The sequence below is a fragment of the Panulirus ornatus genome, chromosome 18 (assembly GCF_036320965.1).
Source record: "Panulirus ornatus isolate Po-2019 chromosome 18, ASM3632096v1, whole genome shotgun sequence".
Lineage (NCBI taxonomy): Eukaryota > Metazoa > Arthropoda > Malacostraca > Decapoda > Palinuridae > Panulirus > Panulirus ornatus.
Genome location: NC_092241.1, coordinates 45320213 through 45344514, shown reverse-complemented (window position 1 = coordinate 45344514; position 24302 = coordinate 45320213). Strand labels below are relative to the sequence as shown.

At 44.4% G+C, this 24302-nt stretch overlaps 1 protein-coding gene across 15 annotated transcripts in view; it reads left to right on the top strand.

The window, feature by feature from the left end:
• LOC139755047 (uncharacterized) overlaps positions 1-24302 on the top strand; it is a 196776-nt gene that overhangs the window by 123101 nt on the left and 49373 nt on the right. For 14 of the 15 annotated variants that reach the window (XM_071673036.1, XM_071673029.1, XM_071673035.1 and 11 more), the window contains one exon: positions 7367-7600. The exons of the other annotated variant lie outside the window; for it this stretch is intronic. In XM_071673036.1, the coding sequence (XP_071529137.1) occupies positions 7439-7600 (162 nt within the window). In that variant the 5' untranslated portion in view covers positions 7367-7438. The remainder of the gene's footprint in view (positions 1-7366; positions 7601-24302) is intronic. 15 annotated transcript variants of the gene reach the window in all.

Here is a 24302-nt window from a genome sequence, read left to right as displayed (position 1 = left end):
ACACACGTAAATATTAAAACTTGCTGCCTTTAACCATTTCCGTCGTTACCCAACCACACATGAAATAGCAACCCCCCCCTCTCCCACCAGCGAGGTAGCGCCAGGAAAAGAAGAAAAAAAAAAAAGCCACATTCGTTCTGACTCAGTCTTTATCTGTCATGTGTAATACACCGAAACCACAGCTCCCTTTCCACATCCAGGCCCCACAAAACTTTCCATACTTTACCCCAGACGCTACACATGCCCTGGTTCAATCCACTGTCAGCACATCGACCCCTGTATGCCACATCGTTCCTATTCACTCTACTCCTTGCACGTCTTTCACCCTCCTGCATGATCAGGCCCCGATCGCTTAAAAACTTTTTCACTCCATCCTTCCACTTCCAAGTTGTTCTCCCGTTTCTCCTTCTTCCCTCCACCCCTGACACATATATCCTCTTTGTCAATCTTTCCTCACTCATTCGCTCCATGTGTCCAAACCACGTCAATACTTCAGTCACCAAATTCTGCAGTTTCTCACCCGAATCATCCACCAGCGCTGTAACATTAGCGAACAACAACTGACTCACTTCCCAAGCCCTCTCATCCACAACAGACTGCTACTTGCCCTTCTCTCCAAAACTCTTGCATTCACCTCCCTAACAACCCCATCCATTAATCTTAATACCTTCCACAGAGCATCTCTGTCAACTCTTATCATATGCCTTCTCCAGGTCCATAAATGCTACATACAAATCCATCTGCTTTTCTAGGTATTTCTCACGTACATTCTTCAAAGCAGACACCTGATCCACACATCCTCTACCACTTCTGAAACCACATTGCTCCTCCCCAATCTGATGCTCTGTACATGCTTTCACCCTCTCAGTCAATACCCTCCCATATAATTTCCCAGGAATACTCTTCAAACGTATACCTCTGTAATTTGAACACTCGCCTTTACCCCCTTTGCCTTGTATATCAACTGACATATATTTCTCTCTTGTGTCTCCCCTGATGATGTGATTATTACACGAAAGTGCACTTGGGAACTTATCGTGTTTCATTTTCCCCGTGGACTCATAGGAATATATATATATATATATATATATATATATATATATATATATATATATATATATATATATATATATATATATATATATAGGAATAGTGGTTCCAACAATGTTGTATGGTTGCGATGCGTGGGCTATGGATAGAGTTGTGTGCAGGAGGGTGGATGTGCTGGAAATGAGATGTTGGAGGACAATGTGTGGTGTGAGGTGGTTTGATCGAGTAAGTAACGTAAGGGTAAGAGAGATGTGTGGAAATAAAAAGAGCGTGGTTGAGAGAGCAGAAGAGGGTGTTTTGAAATGGTTTGGGCACATGGAGAGAATGAGTGAGGAAAGATTGACCAAGAGGATATATGTGTCGGAGGTGGAGGGAACGAGGAGAAGTGGGAGACCAAATTGGAGGTGGAAAGATGGAGTGAAAAAGATTTTGTGTGATCGAGGCCTGAACATGCAGGAGGGTGAAAGGAGGGCAAGGAATAGAGTGAATTGGATCGATGTGGTATACCGGGGTTGACGTGCTGTCAGTGGATTGAATCAGGGCATGTGAAGCGTCTGGGGTAAACCATGGAAAGCTGTGTAGGTATGTATATTTGCGTGTGTGGACGTATGTATATACATGTGTATGGGGGTAGGTTGGGCCATTTCTTTCGTCTGATTCCTTGCGCTACCTCGCAAAGGCGGGAGACAGCGGCAAAAAAAAAAAAAAAAAAAAAAAAATATATATATATATATATATATATATATATATATATATATATATATATATATATATATATATTCCTCACGTGTCGTAGAAGGCGACTAAAGGGGACGGGAGCGGGGGGCCAGAAACCCTCCCCTCCTTGTATTTTAACTTTCTAAAAGGGGAAACAGAAGAAGGAGTCACGCGGGGAGTGCTCATCCTCCTCGAAGGCTCAGATTGGGGTGTCTAAATGTGTGTGGATGTAACCAAGATGAGAAAAAAGGAGAGATAGGTAGTATGTTTGAGGAAAGGAACCTGGATGTTTTGGCTCTGAGTGAAACGAAGCTCATGGGTAAAGGGGATGAGTGGTTTGGGAATGTCTTAGGAGTAAACCGTGGGAGGTGGGCAGATTAGAAAGGGTAGTGAGTGGTGGGATGAAGTAAGATTGTTAGTTAAAGAGAAAGAGAGGCATTTGGACGATTTTTGCAGGGAAATTATGCAAATGACTAGGAGATGTATAAAAGAAAGAGGCAGGAGGTCAAGAGAAAGGTGCAAGAGGTAAAAAAGAAGGCAAATGAGAGTTGGGGTGACAGAGTATCATTAAATTTTAGGAGGTAAATGAAGTGCGTAAGACAAGGGAATCAATGGGAACTTCAGTGAAGGGGGCTAATGGGGAGGTGATAACAAGTAGTAGTGATGTGAGAAGATGGAGTGAGTATTTTAAAGGTTTCCTAAATGTATTTGATAATAGAGTGGCAGATATAGGGTGTTTTGGTCGAGGTGGTGTGCAAAGAGAGTTAGGGAGAATGATTTGGTAAACAGAGAAGAGGTAGTAAAGCTTTGCGGAAGATGAAAGCCGGCAAGGCAGCAGGTTTGGATGGTATTGCAGTGGAATTTATTAAAAAAGGGGGTGACTGTATTGTTGACTGGTTGGTAAGGTTATTTAATGTATGTATGATTCATGGTGAGTTGCCTGAGGATTGGCGGAATGCTTGCATAGTGCCATTGTATAAAGGCAAAGTGGATAAGAGTGAGTGCTCAAATTACAGATGTATAAGTTTGTTGAGTATTCCTGGTAAATTATATGGGAGGGTCTTGATTGAGGGGGTGAAGGCATGTACAGAGCATCAGATTGGGGAAGAGCAATGTGGTTTCAGAAGTGGTAGAGGATGTGTGGATCAGGTGTTTGCTTTGAAGAATGTATGTGAGAAATACTTAGAAAAAGCAAATGGATTTGTATGTAGCATTTATGGATCTGGAGAAGCCATATGATAGAGTTGATAGAGAAGCTCTGTGGAGGGTATTAAGATTATATGGTGTGGGAGGCAAGTTGTTAGATGTAATAAAAAGTTTTTATCGAGGATGTAAGAAGAGAGGAAAGTGATTGGTTCTCAGTGAATGTAGGTTTGCGGCAGGGGTGTGTGATGTCTCCATGGCTGTTTAATTTGTTTATGGATGGGGTTGTTAGGAAGGTTAATGCAAGAGTTTTGGAAAGAGGGGCAAGTATGCAGTCTGTTGTGGATGAGAGGGCTTGGGAAGTGAGTCAGTTGTTGTTCGCTGATGATACAGCGCTGGTGGCTGATTCATGTGAAAAACTGCAGAAGCTGGTGACTGAGTTTGGTAAAGTGTGTGAAAGAAGAAAGTTAAGAGTAAATGTGAATAAGAGCAAGGTTATTAGGTACAGTAGGGTTGAGGGTCAAGTCAACTGGGAGGTAAGTTTGAATGGAGAAAAACTGGAGGAAGTAAAGTGTTTTAGATATCTGGGAGTGGATCTGGCAGCGGATGGAACCATGGAAGCGGAAGTGAGTCACAGGGTGGGGGAGGGGGCGAAAAATCTGGGAGCCTTGAAGAATGTGTGGAAGTCGAGAACATTATCTCGGAAAGCAAAAATGGGTATGTTTGAAGGAATAGTGGTTCCAACAGTGTTGTATGGCTGCGAGGCGTGGGCTATGGATAGAGTTGTGCGCAGGAGGGTGGATGTGCTGGAAATGAGATGTTTGAGGACAATATGTGGTGTGAGGTGGTTTGATCGAGTAAATAATGTAAGGGTAAGAGAGATGTGTGGAAGTAAAAAGAGTGTGGTTGAGAGAGCAGAAGAGGGTGTTTTGAAATGGTTTGGTCACATGGAGAGAATGAGTGAGGAAAGATTGACAAAGAGGATATATGTGTCAGAGGTGGAGGGAACGAGGAGAAGTGGGAGACCAAATTGGAGGTGGAAAGATTTAGTGAAAAAGATTTTGAGTGATCGGGGCCTGAACATGCAGGAGGGTGAAAGGTGTGCACGGAATAGAGTGAATTGGAACGATGTGGTATACCGGGGTCGACGTGCTGTCAGTGGATTGAACCAGGGCATGTGAGGCGTCTGGGGTAAACCTTGGAAAGTTGTGTGGGTCCTGGATGTGGAAAGGGAGCTGTGATTTCGGTGCATTATTACATGACAGCTAGAGACTGAGTGTGAACGAATGGGGCCTTTGCTGTCTTTTCCTAGCGCTACCTATCACACATGAGGGAGGAGGGGGTTGTTATTCCATGTGTGGCGAGGTGGCGATGGGAATAAATAAAGGCAGACAGTATGAATTGTGTACATGTGTATATATGTATATGTCTGTGTGTGTATATATATGTGTACATTGAGATGTATAGGTGTGTATATTTGCGTGTGTGGACGTGTATGTATATACATGTGTATGTGGGTGGGTTGGGCCATTCTTTCGTCTGTATCCTTGCGCTACCTCGCTAACCCTGATATATATATATATATATATATATATATATATATATATATATATATATATATATATATATATATATATATATTTTTTTTTTTTTTTTTTCTTTGTCGCTGTCTCCCGCGTTTGCGAGGTAGCGCAGGGAAACAGACGAAAGAAATGGCCCAACCCACCCCCATACACATGTATATACATACGTCCACACACGCAAATATACATACCTACACAGCTTTCCATGGTTTACCCCAGACATGCCCTGATTCAATCCACTGACAGCACGTCAACCCCGGTATACCACATCGATCCAATTCACTCTATTCCTTGACCGCCTTTCACCCTCCTGCATGTTCAGGCCCCGATCACACAAAATCTTTTTCACTCCATCTTTCCACCTCCAATTTGGTCTCCCACTTCTCCTCGTTCCCTCCACCTCCGACACATATATCCTCTTTGTCAATCTTTCCTCACTCATTCTCTCCATGTTCCCAAACCATTTCAAAACACCCTCTTCTGCTCTCTCAACCACGCTCTTTTTATTTCCACACATCTCTCTTACCCTTACGTTACTTACTCGATCAAACCACCTCACACCACACATTGTCCTCAAACATCTCATTTCCAGCACATCCATCCTCCTGCGCACAACTCTATCCATAGCCCACGCCTCGCAACCATACAACATTGTTGGAACCACTATTCCTTCAAACATACCCATTTTTGCTTTTCGAGATAATGTTCTCGACTTCCACACATTCTTCAAGGCTCCCAGGATTTTCGCCCCCTCCCCCACCCTATGATCCACTTCCGCTTCCATGGTTCCATCCGCTGCCAGATCCACTCCCAGATATCTAAAACACTTTACTTCCTCCAGTTTTTCTACATTCAAACTTACCTCCCAATTGACTTGACCCTCAACCCTACTGTACCTAATAACCTTGCTCTTATTCACATTTACTCTTAACTTTCTTCTTTCACACACTTTACCAAACTCAGTCACCAGCTTCTGCAGTTCCTCACATGAATCAACCACCAGCTCTGTATTATCAGCGAACAACAACTGACTCACTTCCCAAGCTCTCTCATCCCCAACAGACTTCATACTTGCCCCTCTTTCCAAAACTCTTGCATTCACCTCCCTAACAACCCCATCCGTAAACAAATTAAACAACCATGGAGACATCACACACCCCTGCCACAAACCTACATTCACTGAGAAGCAATCACTTTCCTCTCTTCGTACACGTACACATGCCTTACATCCTCGATAAAAACTTTTCACTGCTTCTAACAACTTGCCTCCCACACCATATATTCTTAATATCTTCCACAGAGCATCTATATATATATATATATATATATATATATATATATATATATATATATATATATATATATATATGTGTGTGTGTGTGTGTGTGTGTGTGTGTGTTTGTGTGTGTGAAAGAAGAAAGTTAAGAGTAAATGCGAATAAGAGCAAGGTTATTAGGTACAGTAGGGTTGAGGGTCAAGTCAATTGGGAGGTAAGTTTGAATGGAGAAAAACTGGAGGAAGTAAAGTGTTTTAGATATCTGGGAGTGGATCTGGCAGCGGATGGAACCATGGAAGCGGAAGTGGATCATAGGGTGTTGGAGGGGGCGAAAATCCTGGGAGCCTTGAAGAATGTGTGGAAGTCGAGAACATTATCTCGGAAAGCAAAAATGGGTATATTTGAAGGAATAGTGGTTCCAACAATTTTGTATGGTTGCGAGGCGTGGGCTATGGATAGAGTTGTGCGCAGGAGGGTGGATGTGCTGGAAATGATATGTTTGAGGGCAATGTGTGGTGTGAAGTGGTTTGATCGAGTAAGTAACGTAAGGGTAAGAGAGATGTGTGGAAATAAAAAGAGCGTGGTTGAGAGAGCAGAAGAGGGTGTTTTGAAATGGTTTGGGCACATGGAGAGAATGAGTGAGGAAAGATTGACCAAGAGGATATATGTGTCGGAGGTGGAGGGAACGAGGAGAAGTGGGAGACCAAATTGGAGGTGGAAAGATGGAGTGAAAAAGATTTCGTGCGATCGGGGCCTGAGCATGCAGGAGGGTGAAAGGAGGGCAAGGAATAGAGTGAATTGGATCGATGTGGTATACCGGGGTTGACGTGCTGTCAGTGGATTGAATCAGGGCATGTGAAGCGTCTGGGGTAAACCATGGAAAGCTGTGTAGGTATGTATATTTGCGTGTGTGGACGTATGTATATACATGTGTATGGGGGTGTTATTAATGTTGCTTAAGGTAAGATACAGGTATGGGAAGCAGCGGGCGTGAGAGGCGTGTGTTGTTACAACACTAGGGCCAGGAAGCTGAGGAATATTGACCACACATGTCGTAGCAACACATGTCGGTGGCAGGTTCAGGGTCGTGAGTTACGTGAGAGTGACGGGAACAACATGAGGAGAGATGGAAAAATATTTGAGTCTTTCTTTAGCTCGAATTATTCTTTCGAGAATTTATTGCTGATTTAATGTACATATTCCCTGCTATGTTCCCTGTCTCCACCCTGGCCACCATGTTCATTCGAGGGGAAATTGAGGTGTTTTCTGTCCCGTTTTTTGTGAGTAGTATAACAGGTATTGCGGAGGTGTGGGGGAGGAACCCCCAGCCTGCGGTCCCGTGTCTTATATGAAGAGAGAGAGAGAGAGAGAGAGAGAGAGAGAGAGAGAGAGAGAGAGAGAGAGAGAGAGAGAGAGAGAGAGAGAGAGAGTTGGGCCAGGGAAGGGAATGCGACAAACCAGGCAGTGGTGGGAGCCTGCCCCTTAACCACCACTAGGGTAATCCGTACCACCATTACTGATGTGTCTAACTACTTGAGAGGTTTGAAGTGCTGACGACGATGATGATGATGATGATGACGAGTTCATGTTACTGCAGGACACGCCCTGGGGTGTGAGTGTGAGGTGTGCTCCGTCCGAGTACCCGCTACGCACTCACCTCCTCATCGACATGTCCTACTCCCGCCTGAATCAGGAGCAGACGCCCAAGACCAGCACCTCCTCCAGGTTCAGCTTCTTCACCCGCAAGAAAACCTCCACCCACTCCACCGCTGACCACGCTGCAGCCACCCTAGCCCTCCTGCAGGAACGTCGCCGTATTAGTGCAGCCAGGGTGAGTACTGGTGATGATGCCCAGGGTGAGTACTGGTGATGATGCCCAGGGTGAGTACTGGTGGTGGTGATGATGCTCAGGGTGAGTACTGGTGATGGTGATGATGCTCAGGGTGAGTACTGGTGATGGTGATGATGCTCAGGGTGAGTACTGGTGATGGTGATGATGCCCAGGGTGAGTACTGGTGATGGTGATGATGCCCAGGGTGAGTACTGGTGATGGTGATGATGCCCAGGGCGAGTACTGGTGATGGTGATGATGCCCAGGGTGAGTACTGATGGTGGTGGTGACCAGGGTGAGTACTGGTGATGATGATGCTCAGGGTGAGTACTGGTGGTGGTGATGATGCCCAGGGTGAGTACTGGTGATGGTGATGATGCCCAGGGTGAGTACTGGTGGTGGTGATGATGCTCAGGGTGAGTACTGGTGATGATGCTCAGGGTGAGTACTGGTGATGGTGATGATGCTCAGGGTGAGTACTGGTGATGGTGATGATGCTCAGGGTGAGTACTGGTGATGGTGATGATGCCCAGGGTGAGTACTGGTGATTGTGATGATGCTCAGGGTGAGTACTGGTGATTGTGATGATGCTCAGGGTGAGTACTGGTGATGGTGGTGATGCCCAGGGTGAGTACTGGTGATGGTGATGATGCCCAGGGTGAGTACTGGTGGTGGTGATGATGCCCAGGGTGAGTACTGGTGGTGGTGAGTGATGCCCAGGGTGAGTACTGGTGATGGTGATGATGCCCAGGGTGAGTACTGGTGATGGTGAGTGATGCCCAGGGTGAGTACTGATGGTGGTGGTGAGTGATGCCCAGGGTGAGTACTGGTGATGGTGAGTGATGCCCAGGGTGAGTACTGATGGTGGTGGTGAGTGATGCCCAGGGTGAGTACTGGTGATGGTGAGTGATGCCCAGGGTGAGTACTGATGGTGGTGGTGATGATGCCCAGGGTGAGTACTGGTGGTGGTGAGTGATGCCCAGGGTGAGTACTGATGGTGGTGGTGAGTGATGCCCAGGGTGAGTACTGGTGGTGGTGAGTGATGCCCAGGGTGAGTACTGTGGTGGTGGTGAGTGATGCCCAGGGTGAGTACTGATGGTGGTGGTGAGTGATGCCCAGGGTGAGTACTGTGGTGGTGAGTGATGCCCAGGGTGAGTACTGGTGGTGGTGATGATGCTCAGGGTGAGTACTGATGGTGGTGATGATGACCAGGATGAGTACTGATGGTGGTGGTGATGCCCAGGGTGAGTACCGATGGTGTGATGATGCTCAGGGTGAGTACTGTTTGCCGTGTGATTCCCAGGGTGAGTACTGATGGCGGTGTGATGCTCAGGGTAAGTACTGATGGTGGTGGTGATGCTCACAATGAGTACTGATGGTGGTGGTGATGCTTAGTCAGGGTGGAGCCATTGTGAGTTTGGTTGGTGATGCTCATGATTGTGAGTGGACTTGAATTGGTGGTGGTGTGATGCTCATTGAGATTACTGATGGTGATGGTGATCCTCATGTGTGAGTACTGATGGTGGTGGTGATGCTCATTGTGAGTACTGATGGTGGTGGTGATGCCCAGGGTGAGTACTGATGGTGGTGGTGATGCTCATTGTGAGTACTGATGTTGGTGGTGATGCTCAGGGTGAGTACTGATAGTGGTGGTGATGCTCATTGTGAGTACTGATGGTGGTGGTGATGAACAGGGTGAGTACTGATGGTGGTGGTGATGCCAGGTGAGTACTGATGGTGGTGTGATGCCCAGGTGGAGTATGATGGTGGTGGTGATGCTCATTGTGAGTATTGATGGTGGTGGTGATGCTCATTGTGAGTATTGATGGTGTGTGATGAGTCTGATTGGATGATGCTGATGGTATGATGTGGTATGCTCAGGGTGAGTACTGATAGTGTTGGTGATGCTCATTGTGAGTACTGATGGTGGTGGTGATGCTCAGGGTGAGTACTGATGGTGGTGGTGATGCTCAGGGTGAGTACTGATGGTGGTGGTGATGCTCATTGAGATTACTGATGGTGGTGGTGATGCTCAGGGTGAGTACTGATAGTGGTGGTGATGTACATTGTAAGTACTGATGGTGGTGGTGATGCTCATTGAGATTACTGATGGTGGTGGTGATGCTCAGGGTGAGTACTGATGGTGGTGATGATGCTCAGGGTGAGTACTGATGGTGGTGGTGATGCTCATTGAGATTGCTGATGGTGGTGGTGACGCTCATTGTGAGTACTGATGGTGGTGGTGACGCTCATTGTGAGTACTGATGGTGGTAGTGATGCTCATTGAGATTGCTGATGGTGGTGATGATGCTCACTGTTAGTACTGATGGTGGTGGTGATGCTCATTGTGAGTACTGATGGTGGTGGTGATGCTCATTGTGAGTACTGATGGGGGTGGTGATGCCCAGGGTGAGTAATGTTAGTGGTGGTGATGCTCATTGTGAGTACTGATAGTGGTGGTGATGCTCATTGTGAGTACTGATGGTGGTGGTAATGCCCAGGGTGAGTAATGTTGGTGGTGGTGATGCTCATTGTGAGTACTGATAGTGGTGGTGATGCTCATTGTGAGTACTGATGGTGGTGATGATGCTCATTGTGAGTACTGATGGGGGTGGTGATGCCCGGTGGTGGTGTGTTGCCAGGGTGAGTACTGATGGTGGTGGTGATGCTGGGTGAGTACTAGGGTGGTGAGTGATGCCCAGGGTGAGTACTGGTGGTGGTGAGTGATGCTTAGGGTGAGATTGGTGGTGAGTGATGCCCAGGGTGAGTATTGATGGTGGTGAGTGATGCTCAGGGTGAGTATTGGTGGTGGTGAGTGATGCCCAGGGTGAGTACTAGTGGTGGTGAGTGATGCCCAGGGTGAGTACTGGGTGGTGAGTGATGCCAGGGTGAGTATGATGGTGGTGAGTGATGTCAATGGTGAGTACTGGTGGTGGTGAGTGATGCTCAGGGTGAGTACTGGTGGTGGTGAGTGATGTCCAGGGTGAGTACTGGTGGTGGTGAGTGATGCTCAAGGTGAGTACTGGTGGTGGTGAGTGATGCTCAGGGTGAGTACTGGTGGTGGTGAGTGATGCCAGGGTGAGTACTGGTGGGTGGTGGTGATGTCCAGGTGAGTACTGATGGTGGTGTAGTGATGCCAGGTGAGTACTTGGTGGTGGTGGTGATGCCAGGGTGAGTACTATGGTGGTGGTGATTGCCCAGGGTGAGTACTGGTGGTGGTGAGTGATGCTCAGGGTGAGTACTGTGGTGGTGATGATGCCAGGGTGAGTACTGGTGGTGGTGGTGATGCCAGGTGAGTACTGATGTGTGGTGAGGATGCCAGGGTGAGTACTGGTGGTGGTGAGTGATGCCAGGGTGAGTACTGTGGTGATGGTGATGTCCAGGGTGGTATATGGTGGTGGTGGTGATGCCAGGTGAGTACTGGTGTGTAGTGATGCCTCATGATGAGTGCTGATGGTGGTGAGTGATGCTCAGGGTGAGTCATGATGGTGGTGAGTGATGGCCTCATTGAGAGTACTAGATGGTGGTGAGTGATGCTCCTTGTGAGTATCTGATGGTGGTGAGATGATGCCCAGGCGTGAGTACTGATGGTGGTGAGTGATGCTCCATTGTGAGTACTGATGGTGGTGAGTGATGCCTCAAGGGTGAGTAATGATGGTGGTGAGTGATGCTCATTGTGAGTACTGATGGTGGTGAGTGATGCTCCAGGGTGAGTACTGATGGTGGTGATGGTGATGCTCATTGTGAGTACTGATGGTGGTGGGTGATGCCCAGGGGAGTAATGATGGTGGTGCTGTTGCTCATTGAGTTTACTGATGGTGGTGGTGAATGCTCATTGTGAGTTAATGATGTGTGGTGGTGATGCTCATTGGAGATTACTGTATGGTGGTGATGATGCTCAGGGTGAGTACTAATGGTGGTGTGTCGCTCATTGAGATTGCTGATGGTGCGGTGATGATGTAATTGTGAGTACTGATGGTGGTGGTGATGCTCATGGTGAGTACTGATGGTGGTGGTGATGCTCATGTGAGTACTGATGGTGGTGGTGATGCCCTCATTGTGAGTACTGATGGTGGTGGTGATGCTCATTGTGAGTACTGATGGTGGTGGTGATGCTCATGTGAGTACTGATGGTGGTGGTGATGCTCATTGTGAGTACTGATGGTGGTGAGTGATGCTCATTGTGAGTACTGATGGTGGTGGTGAGCTCATTGTGATTACTGATGGTGGTGGTGATGCTCATTGTGATTACTGATGGTGGTGATGATGCTCATTGTGAGTACTGATGGTGGTGTGATGCTCATTGTGAGTACTGAGGTGGTGATGCTCATTGTGAGTACTGATGGTGGTGATGATGCTCATTGTGAGTACTGATGGTGGTGGTGATGTTCATTGAGATTACTGATGGTGGTGATGATGCTCATTGTGAGTACTGATGGTGGTGGTGATGCTCATTGTGAGTACTGATGGTGGTGGTGATGCTCATTGTGAGTACTGATGGTGATGATGCTCATTGTGAGTACTGATGGTGGTGGTGATGCTCATTGTGAGTACTGATGGTGGTGATGATGCTCATTGTGAGTAATGATGGTGGTGGTGATGCTCATTGAGATTACTGATGGTGGTGGTGATGCTCAGGGTGAGTACTGATGGTGGTGGTGATGCTCATTGTGAGTACTGATGGTGGTGATGCTCATTGTGAGTACTGATGGTGGTGGTGATGCTCATTGTGAGTACTGATGGTGGTGGTGATGCTCATTGTGAGTACTGATGGTGGTGGTGATGCTCATTGTGAGTACTGATGGTGGTGGTGATGCTCATTGTGAGTACTGATGGTGGTGGTGATGCTCATTGTGAGTACTGATGGTGGTGGTGATGCTCAGGGTGAGTACTGATGGTGGTGGTGATGCTCATTGTGAGTACTGATGGTGGTGGTGATGCTCATTGTGAGTACTGATGGTGGTGGTGATGCTCATTGTGAGTACTGATGGTGGTGGTGATGCTCATGGTGAGTACTGATGGTGGTGATGATGCTCATTGTGAGTACTGATGGTGGTGGTGATGCTCAGGGTGAGTACTGATGGTGGTGGTGATGCTCATTGTGAGTACTGATGGTGGTGGTGATGCTCATTGTGAGTACTGATGGTGGTGGTGATGCTCATTGTGAGTACTGATGGTGGTGGTGATGCTCATTGTGAGTACTGATGGTGGTGGTGATGCTCATTGAGATTACTGATGGTGGTGGTGATGCTCATTGTGAGTACTGATGGTGGTGGTGATGCTCATTGTGAGTACTGATGGTGGTGGTGATGCTCAGGGTGAGTACTGATGGTGGTGTGATGCTCATTGTGAGTACTGATGGTGGTGGATGATGCTCATTGTGAGTACTGATGGTGGTGGTGATGCTCATTGTGAGTACTGATGGTGGTGGTGATGCTCATTGTGATTACTGATGGTGGTGATGATGCTCATTGTGAGTACTGATGGTGGTGGTGATGCTCATTGTGAGTACTGATGGTGGTGATGATGCTCATTGTGATTACTGATGGTGGTGATGATGCCCAGGGTGAGTAATGTTGGTGGTGGTGATGCTCATTGTGAGTACTGATGTTGGTGGTGATGCTCATTGAGATTACTGATGGTGGTGGTGATGCTCATTGTGAGTACTGATGGTGGTGGTGATGCTCATTGTGAGTACTGATGGTGATGTTGATGCTCATTGTGAGTACTGATGGTGGTGGTGATGCTCATTGTGAGTACTGATGGTGGTGGTGATGGTCACTGTGAGTACTGATGGTGGTGGTGATGCTCATTGTGAGTACTGATGGTGGTGGTGATGCTCATTGTGAGTACTGATGGTGGTGGTGATGCTCATTGTGAGTACTGATGGTGATGTTGATGCTCAGGGTGAGAACTGATGGTGGTGGTGATGCTCATTGTGAGTACTGATGGTGATGTTGATGCTCATTGTGATTACTGATGGTGGTGGTGATGCTCATTGTGAGTACTGATGGTGGTGGTGATGCTCATTGTGAGTACTGATGGTGATGTTGATGCTCAGGGTGAGAACTGATGGTGGTGGTGATGCTCATTGTGAGTACTGATGGTGGTGGTGATGCACAGGGTGAGTACTGATGGTGTTGGTGATGCTCATTGTGAGTACTGATGGTGTTGGTGATGCCCAGGGTGAGTACTGAGGACGGTGTATTGCCCAGGGTGAGTGCTGATGGCGGTGATGATGCCCAGGGTGATTATTGATGGTGGTGGTGATGCTCAGGGTGAGTACTGATGGCGGTGGTGATGCTCGGGGTGAGTACTGATGGCGGTGTGATGCTCAGGGTGAGTACTGATGGTGGTGGTGATGCTCAGGGTGAGAACTGATGGCGGTGGTGAGTAATGATGGTAATAAGGTTTCCAGGGTGAGTATTGATGGAAGTAAGGTTTCCAGGGTGAGTAATGATGGTAGTAAGGTTGCCTGGGCGACTAATGATGGTAGTGAGGTTGCCAGGGTGAGTAATGATGGTAATAAGGTTTCCAGAGTGAGTAATGATGGTAGTAAGGTTGCCAGGGTGTGTAATGATGGTAGTGAGGTTGCCAGGGTGAGTAATGATGGTAGTGAGGTTGCCAGGGTGTGTAATGATGGTAGTGAGGTTGCCAGGGTGAGTAATGATGGTAGTAAGGTTGCATGTGTGAGTAATGATGGTAGTGAGGTTACCAGGGTGAGTAATGATGGTAGTGAGGTTGCCAGGGTGAGTAATGATGGTAGTGAGGTTGCCAGGGTGAGTACTGGTGGTGTAGAGTGAGGACAGATAACGGGAGACGTGACCTGATTCAGTAACAGGACATTAAAGTAGATGGCGCCTCCACACCCAGCTCTCCCTCCCGCCTGACTGCTGGTAGGTAAATGAAAATATAAATATAGAATACTGTGTAATATGAGGTCGAGCATAGTGACGTGAAAGTACAGTAGAGATGTGCGAACGGGAAAATGTTCCTAACCATTTGTCTAAACGACTGCACTGTATCTGGACTCAGGAAAGGAAAGACAGAATTGAATGCCATTTCTTATAGCAGGATATTATTACCTGGCGTAGAACTGAAGTACATTTGTATCCCTGCTCTGAAGGTAGTGATAAGTCTTTGCTTGTAATGCTCCCACTTTTTAAAAATATTTTTTCATCTTCCTTCAGTCTACATTCCGTTATTTTGGGCATTGAATTTCCGTTTAAAGCGAAGTAATTTTCATGTTATGTTGTTAAATTCATTTATCGTCTTCAAAGCTATCGGTTCTTCTCTGAGTCTGCTCTTTACAAAATGATATCAGTTCTTTGCGTCTCCCCTGACCAGGTTTGCTTGTGGCTGAGGCAATTTGCTTGGTTACCCCCGTCAGCTACATCTAACGTTTTCTAAATATATCCAGCTATGAATTTTCGCGTCCTGTTCGATTTATTGTATGCACCTCGTTCTGTTATACCTGTTCTAGGTCATTACTGATTATCATTTAGTTTTTTATAATAGTTTATGGAGTATATTGTATGGGTGAGTGATGTGTTTAGCGTGAGAGAGGAGTGTGGTGGATGTCTCCCTGGGACCGACTAGGCTTGTGTCTGACCAGGGTAGGCTTAGGGAACGGTAGGTCGAGCCACATTTTCTTTCCTTTTATCAAGTTGTACATGAGTTAAGTTTGTTCCTCTCCTGCATTGTTTTGTTTAGTATACTGGTAACAGGGAAAGTTATTCACTGGTTATATTCTTTCAGTGTTCTGGAGACTAGTTTGCTGACGACCTAAATTGTTCATGTTTAGTTGATCTAGATATTTACGTACTTCATACCATTCACTTTCATTACGTCTGGCTTCTATTTTTTTTTTTTTTTTTTGTTGGTACATTAGAAGAATTTTCGTTAGATATTGAACAGAAATTCTTGGTTGTAAGGTAAACTCCCTCCCAGTTATCAGTAGCCGAGAAACTGTTTATAGTTGGCTATAGTAAGTTTGATTTATTTTGTATAAACAATTCATTATGGTTTTTCATTATATTGGGAGAACTGCTAATTTTCATTTTTATATTTTCCCCAAATCCTGATTTTCTTCCCTTAATTTCGTTGTAATCTTGCGTCCATTTTATGTTATTGTGTTGGCCATTCGTTTTAGATAACCTGGAAACGTTTCTTTTACATTTAATTAAGACGTCAGGTTCTTGTGGTCAGCCAATCTCGCCCTTCCTCTACACATCTTGACCTCACTCGGGGCGCTGGCTTACCCAGGAGGAAGTGTTGACTGGTCTGACAGTTACATGTTTCCATGTGTTCACCTCATTTACTGTGGTCCAGTTATCATGATCACTGTTGTGTTGACTTGTTACAAATGGTATTCTATACTTTTGTATTATCATGTCTTTATTGTATATCATCATGTTATTTTCATGATTATGTATCATAATTTTGTTTTATTCATCATGTAATATCATGTTTTCTCCAATATTTATCGTGTTTTTTTTTATGTTAACTACAGTGTAGAGTGCGTTGGATTACATGATAATATTCGCTGGACAGGTTCTGGTTAAGTCTTAAATGTTGTTGTCTGTCGTTAGGTCAAGCATCATGTGATTATATAAACCCATCTCGTCAGGAGATAACCAGCTTACAGTCTTAAACTCTCCTACAATTATTGATGTTGTGTTAAACGAAGGATTTATTTTTTCATATATACAAAGTTGGATCGTTTTCATCACATTGCTTTCCGGGATTATACATCATAATATATGAATATGTTTTGATTGTGTTATTCATTAACTCAGTGTGCAGTGAGTCGTATTTATGACATCTGATTTTCTGACCTACCTTCTTTCACGTCATTTTAATATATGACGTCAACACCAGATTTGGTGAAGTACATCTGTACACACAACATTACACTCACCAATAGTTAAGTCTGCCACCGCTTTGTTCCACTTTTTTCGGAATTTATCCAAGTCTTTCGTATTGATGTGATATATCTCGTATTGATATATATATATATATATATATATATATATATATATATATATATATATATATATATATATATATATATATATATATATATATATATATATATATATATGCTGTCAGTGGATTGAATCAAGGCATTGAAGCGTCTGGGGTAAACCATGGAAAGCTGTGTAGGTATGTATATTTGCGTGTGTGGACGTATGTATATACATGTGTATGGGGGGAGGGTTGGGCCATTTCTTTCGTCTGTTTCCTTGCGCTACCTCGCAAACGCGGGAGACAGCGACAAAGTATAATAAAGATAATAATATATATATATATATATATATATATATATATATATATATATATATATATATATATATGTGTGTGTGTGTGTGTGTGTGTGTGTGTGTGTGTGTGTGTGTGTGTGTCAGTTCATTGTTTTAGTTTACCATGTCATGTCACGTGGGGGGGGGGGGGGATAAGAACGCTTTTTCTCTTGGAAAGGCAATCTGTCTGACCTATGATATCAGACCACCAGACTCAGGTCACATGGGATACTCCTGTGACCTGACCGATGGCTTGACTTCCGGGGTCGGTTGACCTCCGGTCACATACCAGCTTAATCCGTTACTCTTGACTCCTGCTCAACCTTGCAGTACTGACCCTGTTTGAATACAAGTCATTTAGGGTCAACAGGTTCTGGTTCCCACTGAAACTCTCCCACAACAGATCTATGTAGTGGACCCGCTAACCTCCCACTTCCATCATCAACACCGAGCATAACTGCTCACCTCCACCACCTACACGGTCGTTGGGATGAAGTGGTCCCACCCAGCCAACTACCACACTGTCTTCACCTGTGTTGTTAACGGTGTCTGTAAGCGTAGTGTTAAGCTTTACAGCTTAGCTTTCTCCTTTTTTTTTTTTTTGTCCTATCACTCCCTCATTCCATCTCCAATTTGGCCTCCCAGTTCTCCATGTCTCCACCGCTTCTGACGGGATAGCGTGAATTGGAACAATGTGCCATACAGGGATCGACGTGCCCTCATTGGACTGACTTGGGCACGTGTAGTCGTCCAGGGTAAACCATGGAAACGTATGCAGAAACGGCGATCAAGTACGGATATATATATATATATATATATATATATATATATATATATATATATATATATATATATATATATATATATATATATATATATATGATAACGGTGTCAATCGATTTCGTATACTTACGTGGTCAGGACTGAGTGCATGTAGAGAGAACCATGATACAACACACAGGTCACCCTGGACGACCTCGTCTCTCTCAGGTTACAAACTCAGGTCAACACACGTTCTGAGAAAGTCAAATTTTTTTGTTACTAATGACCTAAAATTACGCATGAATCGCAAAGCCACAAATGTCTGTTCATATGTTTACTGCTACTCTACACATCGCAGTAAAGTGAAAAGTTATGTGTAATGATCAATGTTTCACAGAACATATCGTATATGTAGTCCAGAATTTACTGATGATGAACTCTACATTATTTGCAACACTGGGTAGCAATGACAGCATCACAAACTATCCTTGATTCAACTTGTACTTTGCATAGAGAGTAATATTGAAATATACCTAAAAAACTATTTGTTAACAAAGACTTGTTGTTACTCTGTTGTGTGAACTTGCTTATTATTCCTGCTTTGTGAAAATCGTTTAACATTACCGCAGTCTTCATCAGTGATAACACTGTCAGGGAAAGTGTTATCAGAAATTCTGTATCAGCTCAGGAGGGATGTGTGTACAATATCCCCTGTAAAAACTGTGATCAGTTTTACAACAGTCAGACTTGGTGTGGGTCTTCGTGACAATGGTATTAGATATGACCAAGAATCTAATGCAATATCTGTCTAGCTTAGAGATTCTGTCATCAGGTTGACCTGAGCAGTGTTAAGTTATCACATATAATAACTTTGACCTGAGCAGTGTTATCACATATAATAACTTTGACCTGAGCAGTGTTATCACATATAATAACTTTGACCTGAGCAGTGTTATCACATATAATAACTTTGACCTGAGCAGTGTTATCACATATAACAACTTTGACCTGAGCAGTGTTATCACATATAATAACTTTGACCTGAGCAGTGTTATCACATATAATAACTTTGACCTGAGCAGTGTTATCACATATAATAACTTTGACCTGAGCAGTGTTATCACATATAATAACTTTGACCTGAGCAGTGTTATCACATATAACAACTTTGACCTGAGCAGTGTTATCACATATAATAACTTTGACCTGAGCAGTGTTATCACATATAATAACTTTGACCTGAGCAGTGTTATCACATATAACAACTTTGACCTGAGCAGTGTTATCACATATAATAACTTTGACCTGAGCAGTCTTATCACATATAATAACTTTGACCTGAGCAGTGTTATCACATATAACAACTTTGACCTGAGCAGTGTTATCACATATAATAACTTTGACCTGAGCAGTGTTATCACATATAATAACTTTGACCTGAGCAGTGTTATCACATATAACAACTTTGACCTGAGCAGTGTTATCACATATAATAACTTTGACCTGAGCAGTGTTATCACATATAATAACTTTGACCTGAGCAGTGTTATCACATATAACAACTTTGACCTGAGCAGTGTTATCACATATAATAACTTTGACCTGAGCAGTCTTATCACATATAATAACTTTGACCTGAGCAGTGTTATCACATATAACAACTTTGACCTGAGCAGTGTTATCACATATAATAACTTTGACCTGAGCAGTGTTATCACATATAATAACTTTGACCTGAGCAGTGTTATCACATATAATAACTTTGACCTGAGTAGTGTTATCACATATAATAACTCGTTAATACATGGAAATATTGTTGAGTCGTCTTGCGAGAAATAACAAACGTTACAGTGACTCATAATGTTGCTTTATGTGAGTGAGATAACTTTATAGGAGAAGAAATGTTCAAGCATATTTCCCAGAACATGTGTTGACCTGAGTTTGTGACCTGAGAGAGGTCAAGTCATCAAGGATGACCTCTGCCCTAATCTCTTAATTCATCTGGCGGCCTCGCTCAGTGGCGACTGGTATACTGTATCGTGGTTCTCTGTCTTCACGCTCGTGACCATGTATTGTATCCTGGTTCTCTGTCTTCACCCTCGTGACCATGTATTGTATCCTGGTTCTCTGTCTTCACGCTCGTGACCATGTATTGTATCCTGGTTCTCTGTCTTCACGCTCGTGATCATGTATTGTATCCTGGTTCTCTGTCTTCACGCTCGTGACCATGTATTGTATCCTGGTTCTCTGTCTTCACGCTGGTGACCATGTATTGTATCCTGGTTTTCTGTCTTCACGCTCGTGACCATGTATTGTATCCTGGTTCTCTGTCTTCACGCTCGTGACCATGTATTGTATCCTGGTTCTCTGTCTTCACGCTCGTGACCATGTATTGTATCCTGGTTCTCTGTCTTCACGCTCGTGATCATGTATTGTATCCTGGTTCTCTGTCTTCACGCTCGTGACCATGTATTGTATCCTGGTTCTCAGTCTTCACGCTCGTGATCATGTATTGTATCCTGGTTCTCTGTCTTCACGCTGGTGACCATGTATTGTATCCTGGTTCTCTGTCTTCACGCTCGTGACCATGTATTGTATCCTGGTTCTCTGTCTTCACGCTCGTGATCATGTATTGTATCCTGGTTCTCTGTCTTCACGCTCGTGACCATGTATTGTATCCTGGTTCTCTGTCTTCACGCTCGTGACCATGTATTGTATCCTGGTTCTCTGTCTTCACGTTCGTGACCATGTATTGTATCCTGGTTCTATGTCTTCACGCTCGTGACCATTTATTGTATCCTGGTTCTCTGTCTTCACGCTCGTGACTATGTATTGTATCCTGGTTCTCTGTCTTCACGCTCCTGACCAGGTATTGCATCCTGGTTCTCTGTCTTCACGCTCGTGACCATGTATTGTATCCTGGTTCTCTGTCTTCACGCTCGTGATCATGTATTGTATCCTGGTTCTCTGTCTTCACGCTCGTGACCATGTATTGTATCGTGGTTCTCTGTCTTCACGTATTCCCTGCGTGTCGTAGAAGGCGACTAAAAGGGGAGGGAGCGGGGGGCTGGAAATCCTCCCCTCTCGGTTTTTTTTTAATTTTCCAAAAGAAGGAACAGAGAATTGGGCCAGGTGAGGGTATTCCCTCAAAGGCCCAGTCCTCTGTTAACGCTACCTCGCTAATGCGGGAAATGGCGAATAGTTTGAAAGAAAAAGAAATATATATATATATATATATATATATATATATATATATATATATATATATATATATATATATATATATATATATATATATATATACCCTGGGGATAGGGGAGAAAGAATACTTCCCACGTATTCCCTGCGTGTCGTAGAAGGCGACTAAAAAGGGAGAGAGCGGGGGGGCTGGAAATCCTCCCCTCTCGCTTTTTTTTTTTTTTTTAATTTTCCAAAAGAGAGAACAGAGAAGGGGGCCAGGTGAGGATATTCCCTCAAAGGCCCAGTCCTCTGTTCTCAACGCTACCTCGCTAATGCGGGCAATGGCGAATGCTATGAAAGAAAGATATATATTTTTTTTTTTTTGCTTTGTCGCTGTCTCCCGCGTTTGCGAAGGTAGCGCAAGGAAACAGACGAAAGAAATGGCCCAACCCACCCCCATACACATGTATATACATACACGTCCACACACGCAAATATACATACCTACAAAGCTTTCCATAGTTTACCCCAGACGCTTCACATGCCCTGATTCAACCCACTGACAGCACGTCAACCCCGGTATACCACATCGATCCAATTCACTCTATTCCTTGCCCTCCTTTCACCCTCCTGCATGTTCAGGCCCCGATCACACAAAATCTTTTTCACTCCATCTTTCCACCTCCAATTTGGTCTCCCACTTCTCCTCGTTCCCTCCACCTCCGACACATATATTCTCTTGGTCAATCTTTCCTCACTCATTCTCTCCATGTGCCCGAACCATTTCAAAACACCCTCTTCTGCTCTCTCAACGACGCTCTTTTTATTTCCACACATCTCTCTTACCCTTACGTTACTTACTCGATCAAACCACCTCACACCACATATTGTCCTCAAACATCTCATTTCCAGCACATCCACCCTCCTGCGCACAACTCTATCCATAGCCCACGCCTCGCAACCATACAACATTGTTGGAACCACTATATATATGCTCTGTGGAAGGTATTAAGAATATATGGTGTGGGAGGCAAGTTGTTAGAAGCAGTGAAAAGTTTTTATCGAGGATGTAAGGCATGTGTACGTGTAGGAAAAGAGGAAAGTGATTGGTTCTCAGTGAATGTCGGTTTGCGGCAGGGGTGCGTGATGTCTCCATGGTTGTTTAATTTGTTCATGGATGGGGTTGTTTAGGAGGTGAATGCAAGAGTTTTGGAAAGAGGGGCAAGTATACAGTCTGTTGTGGATGAGAGAGCTTGGGAAGTGAGTCAGTTGTTGTTAGCTAATGATATAGCACTGGTGGCTGATTCGTGTGGAGGAGGGTGGATGTGCTGGAAATGAGATGTTTGAGGACAATATGTGGTGTGAGGTGGTTTGATCGAGTAAGTAACGTAAGGGTAAGAGAGATGTGTGGTAATAAAAAGTGTGGTTGAGAGAGAGCAAAAGAGGGTGTTTTGAAATGGTTTGGATACATTGAGAGAATCAATGAGGAAAGATTGACAAAGATGATATATGTGTCAGAGGTGGAGGGAACAATGAGAAGTGGGAGACCAAATTGGAGGTGGAAAGATGGAGTGAAAAAGATTTTGAGTGATCGGGGCCTGAACATGCAGGAGGGTGAAAGGCGTGAAAGGAATAGAGTGATTTGGGACGATGTGGTATACCGGGGTCGACGTGCTGTCAGTGGATTGAACCAGGGCATGTGAAGCGTCTGGGGTAAACCATGGAAAGTTTTGTGGGGCCTGGATATGGAAAGGGAGCTGTGGTTTCGGTGCATTATACATGACAGCTAGAGACTGAGTGTGAACAAATGTGGCCTTTGTTGTCTTCTCCTAGCGCTACCTCGCGCACATGCGGGGGGAGGGGGTTGTCATTTCATGTGTGGCGGGGTGGCGACGAGAATGAATAAGGGCAGACAGTATGAATTATGTACATGTGTATATATGTATATGTCTGTCTGTGTATATATATGTATACGTTGAGATGTATAGGTATGTATATGTGCGTGTGTAGACGTGTATGTATATACATGTGTATGTGGGTGGGTTGGGCCTTTCTTTCGTCTGTTTCCTTGCGCTACCTCGCTAACGCGGGAGACAGCGACAAAGTATAATAGATAATGATGATAATATATATATATATATATATATATATATATATATATATATATATATATATATATATATATATATATATATATTTTTTTTTTTTTTTTTTTTTTTTTGCTTTGTCGCTGTCTCCCGCGTTTGCGAGGTAGCGCAAGGAAACAGACGAAAGAAATGGCCCAACCCCCCCCATACACATGTATATACACACGTCCACACACGCAAATATACATACCTACACAGCTTTCCATGGTTTACCCCAGACGCTTCACATGCCTTGATTCAATCCACTGACAGCACGTCAACCCCGGTATACCACATCGCTCCAATTCACTCTATTCCTTGCCCTCCTTTCACCCTCCTGCATGTTCAGGCCCCGATCACACAAAATCTTTTTCACTTCATCTTTCCACCTCCAATTTGGTCTCCCTCTTCTCCTCGTTCCTTCCACCTCCGACACATATATTCTCTTGGTCAATCTTTCCTCACTCATTCTCTCCATGTGCCCGAACCATTTCAAAACACCCTCGTCTGCTCTCTCAACCACGCTCTTTTTATTTCCACACATCTCTCTTACCCTTACGTTACTTACTCGATCAAACCACCTCACACCACATATTGTCCTCAAACATCTCATTTCCAGCACATCCATCCTCCTGCGCACAACTCTATCCATAGCCCACGTCTCGCAACCATACAACATTGTTGGAACCACTATTCCTTCAAACATACCCATTTTTGCTTTCCGAGATAATGTTCTCGACTTCCACACATTCTTCAAGGCTCCCAGAATTTTCGCCCCCTCCCCCACCCTATGATCCACATCCGCTTCCATGGTTCCATCCGCTGCCAGATCCACTCCCAGATATCTAAAACACTTCACTTCCTCCAGTTTTTCTCCATTCAAACTCACCTCCCAATTGACTTGACCCTCAACCCTGCTGTACCTAATAACCTTGCTCTTATTCACATTTACTCTTAACTTTCTTCTTTCACACACTTTACCAAACTCAGTCCATGGGAAAAATGAAACACGATAAGTTCCCAAGTGCACTTTCGTGTAATAATCACATCATCAGGGGAGACACAAGAGAGAAATATAAGTCAATTGATATACATCTCCTGCCAAACACCACTTGAGACGTATACCATGTGAGGCTCTGAGAGGCTTTGTTCATTACCATCATGGATGATTTGTGGTCTTATAATTACCATCATGGATCACTTGTGGTCTTATAATTACCATCATGGATGATTTGTGGTCTTATAATTACCATCATGGATCACTTGTGGTCTTATAATTACCATCATGGATCACTTGTGGTCTTTTAATTACCATCATGGATCACTTGTGGT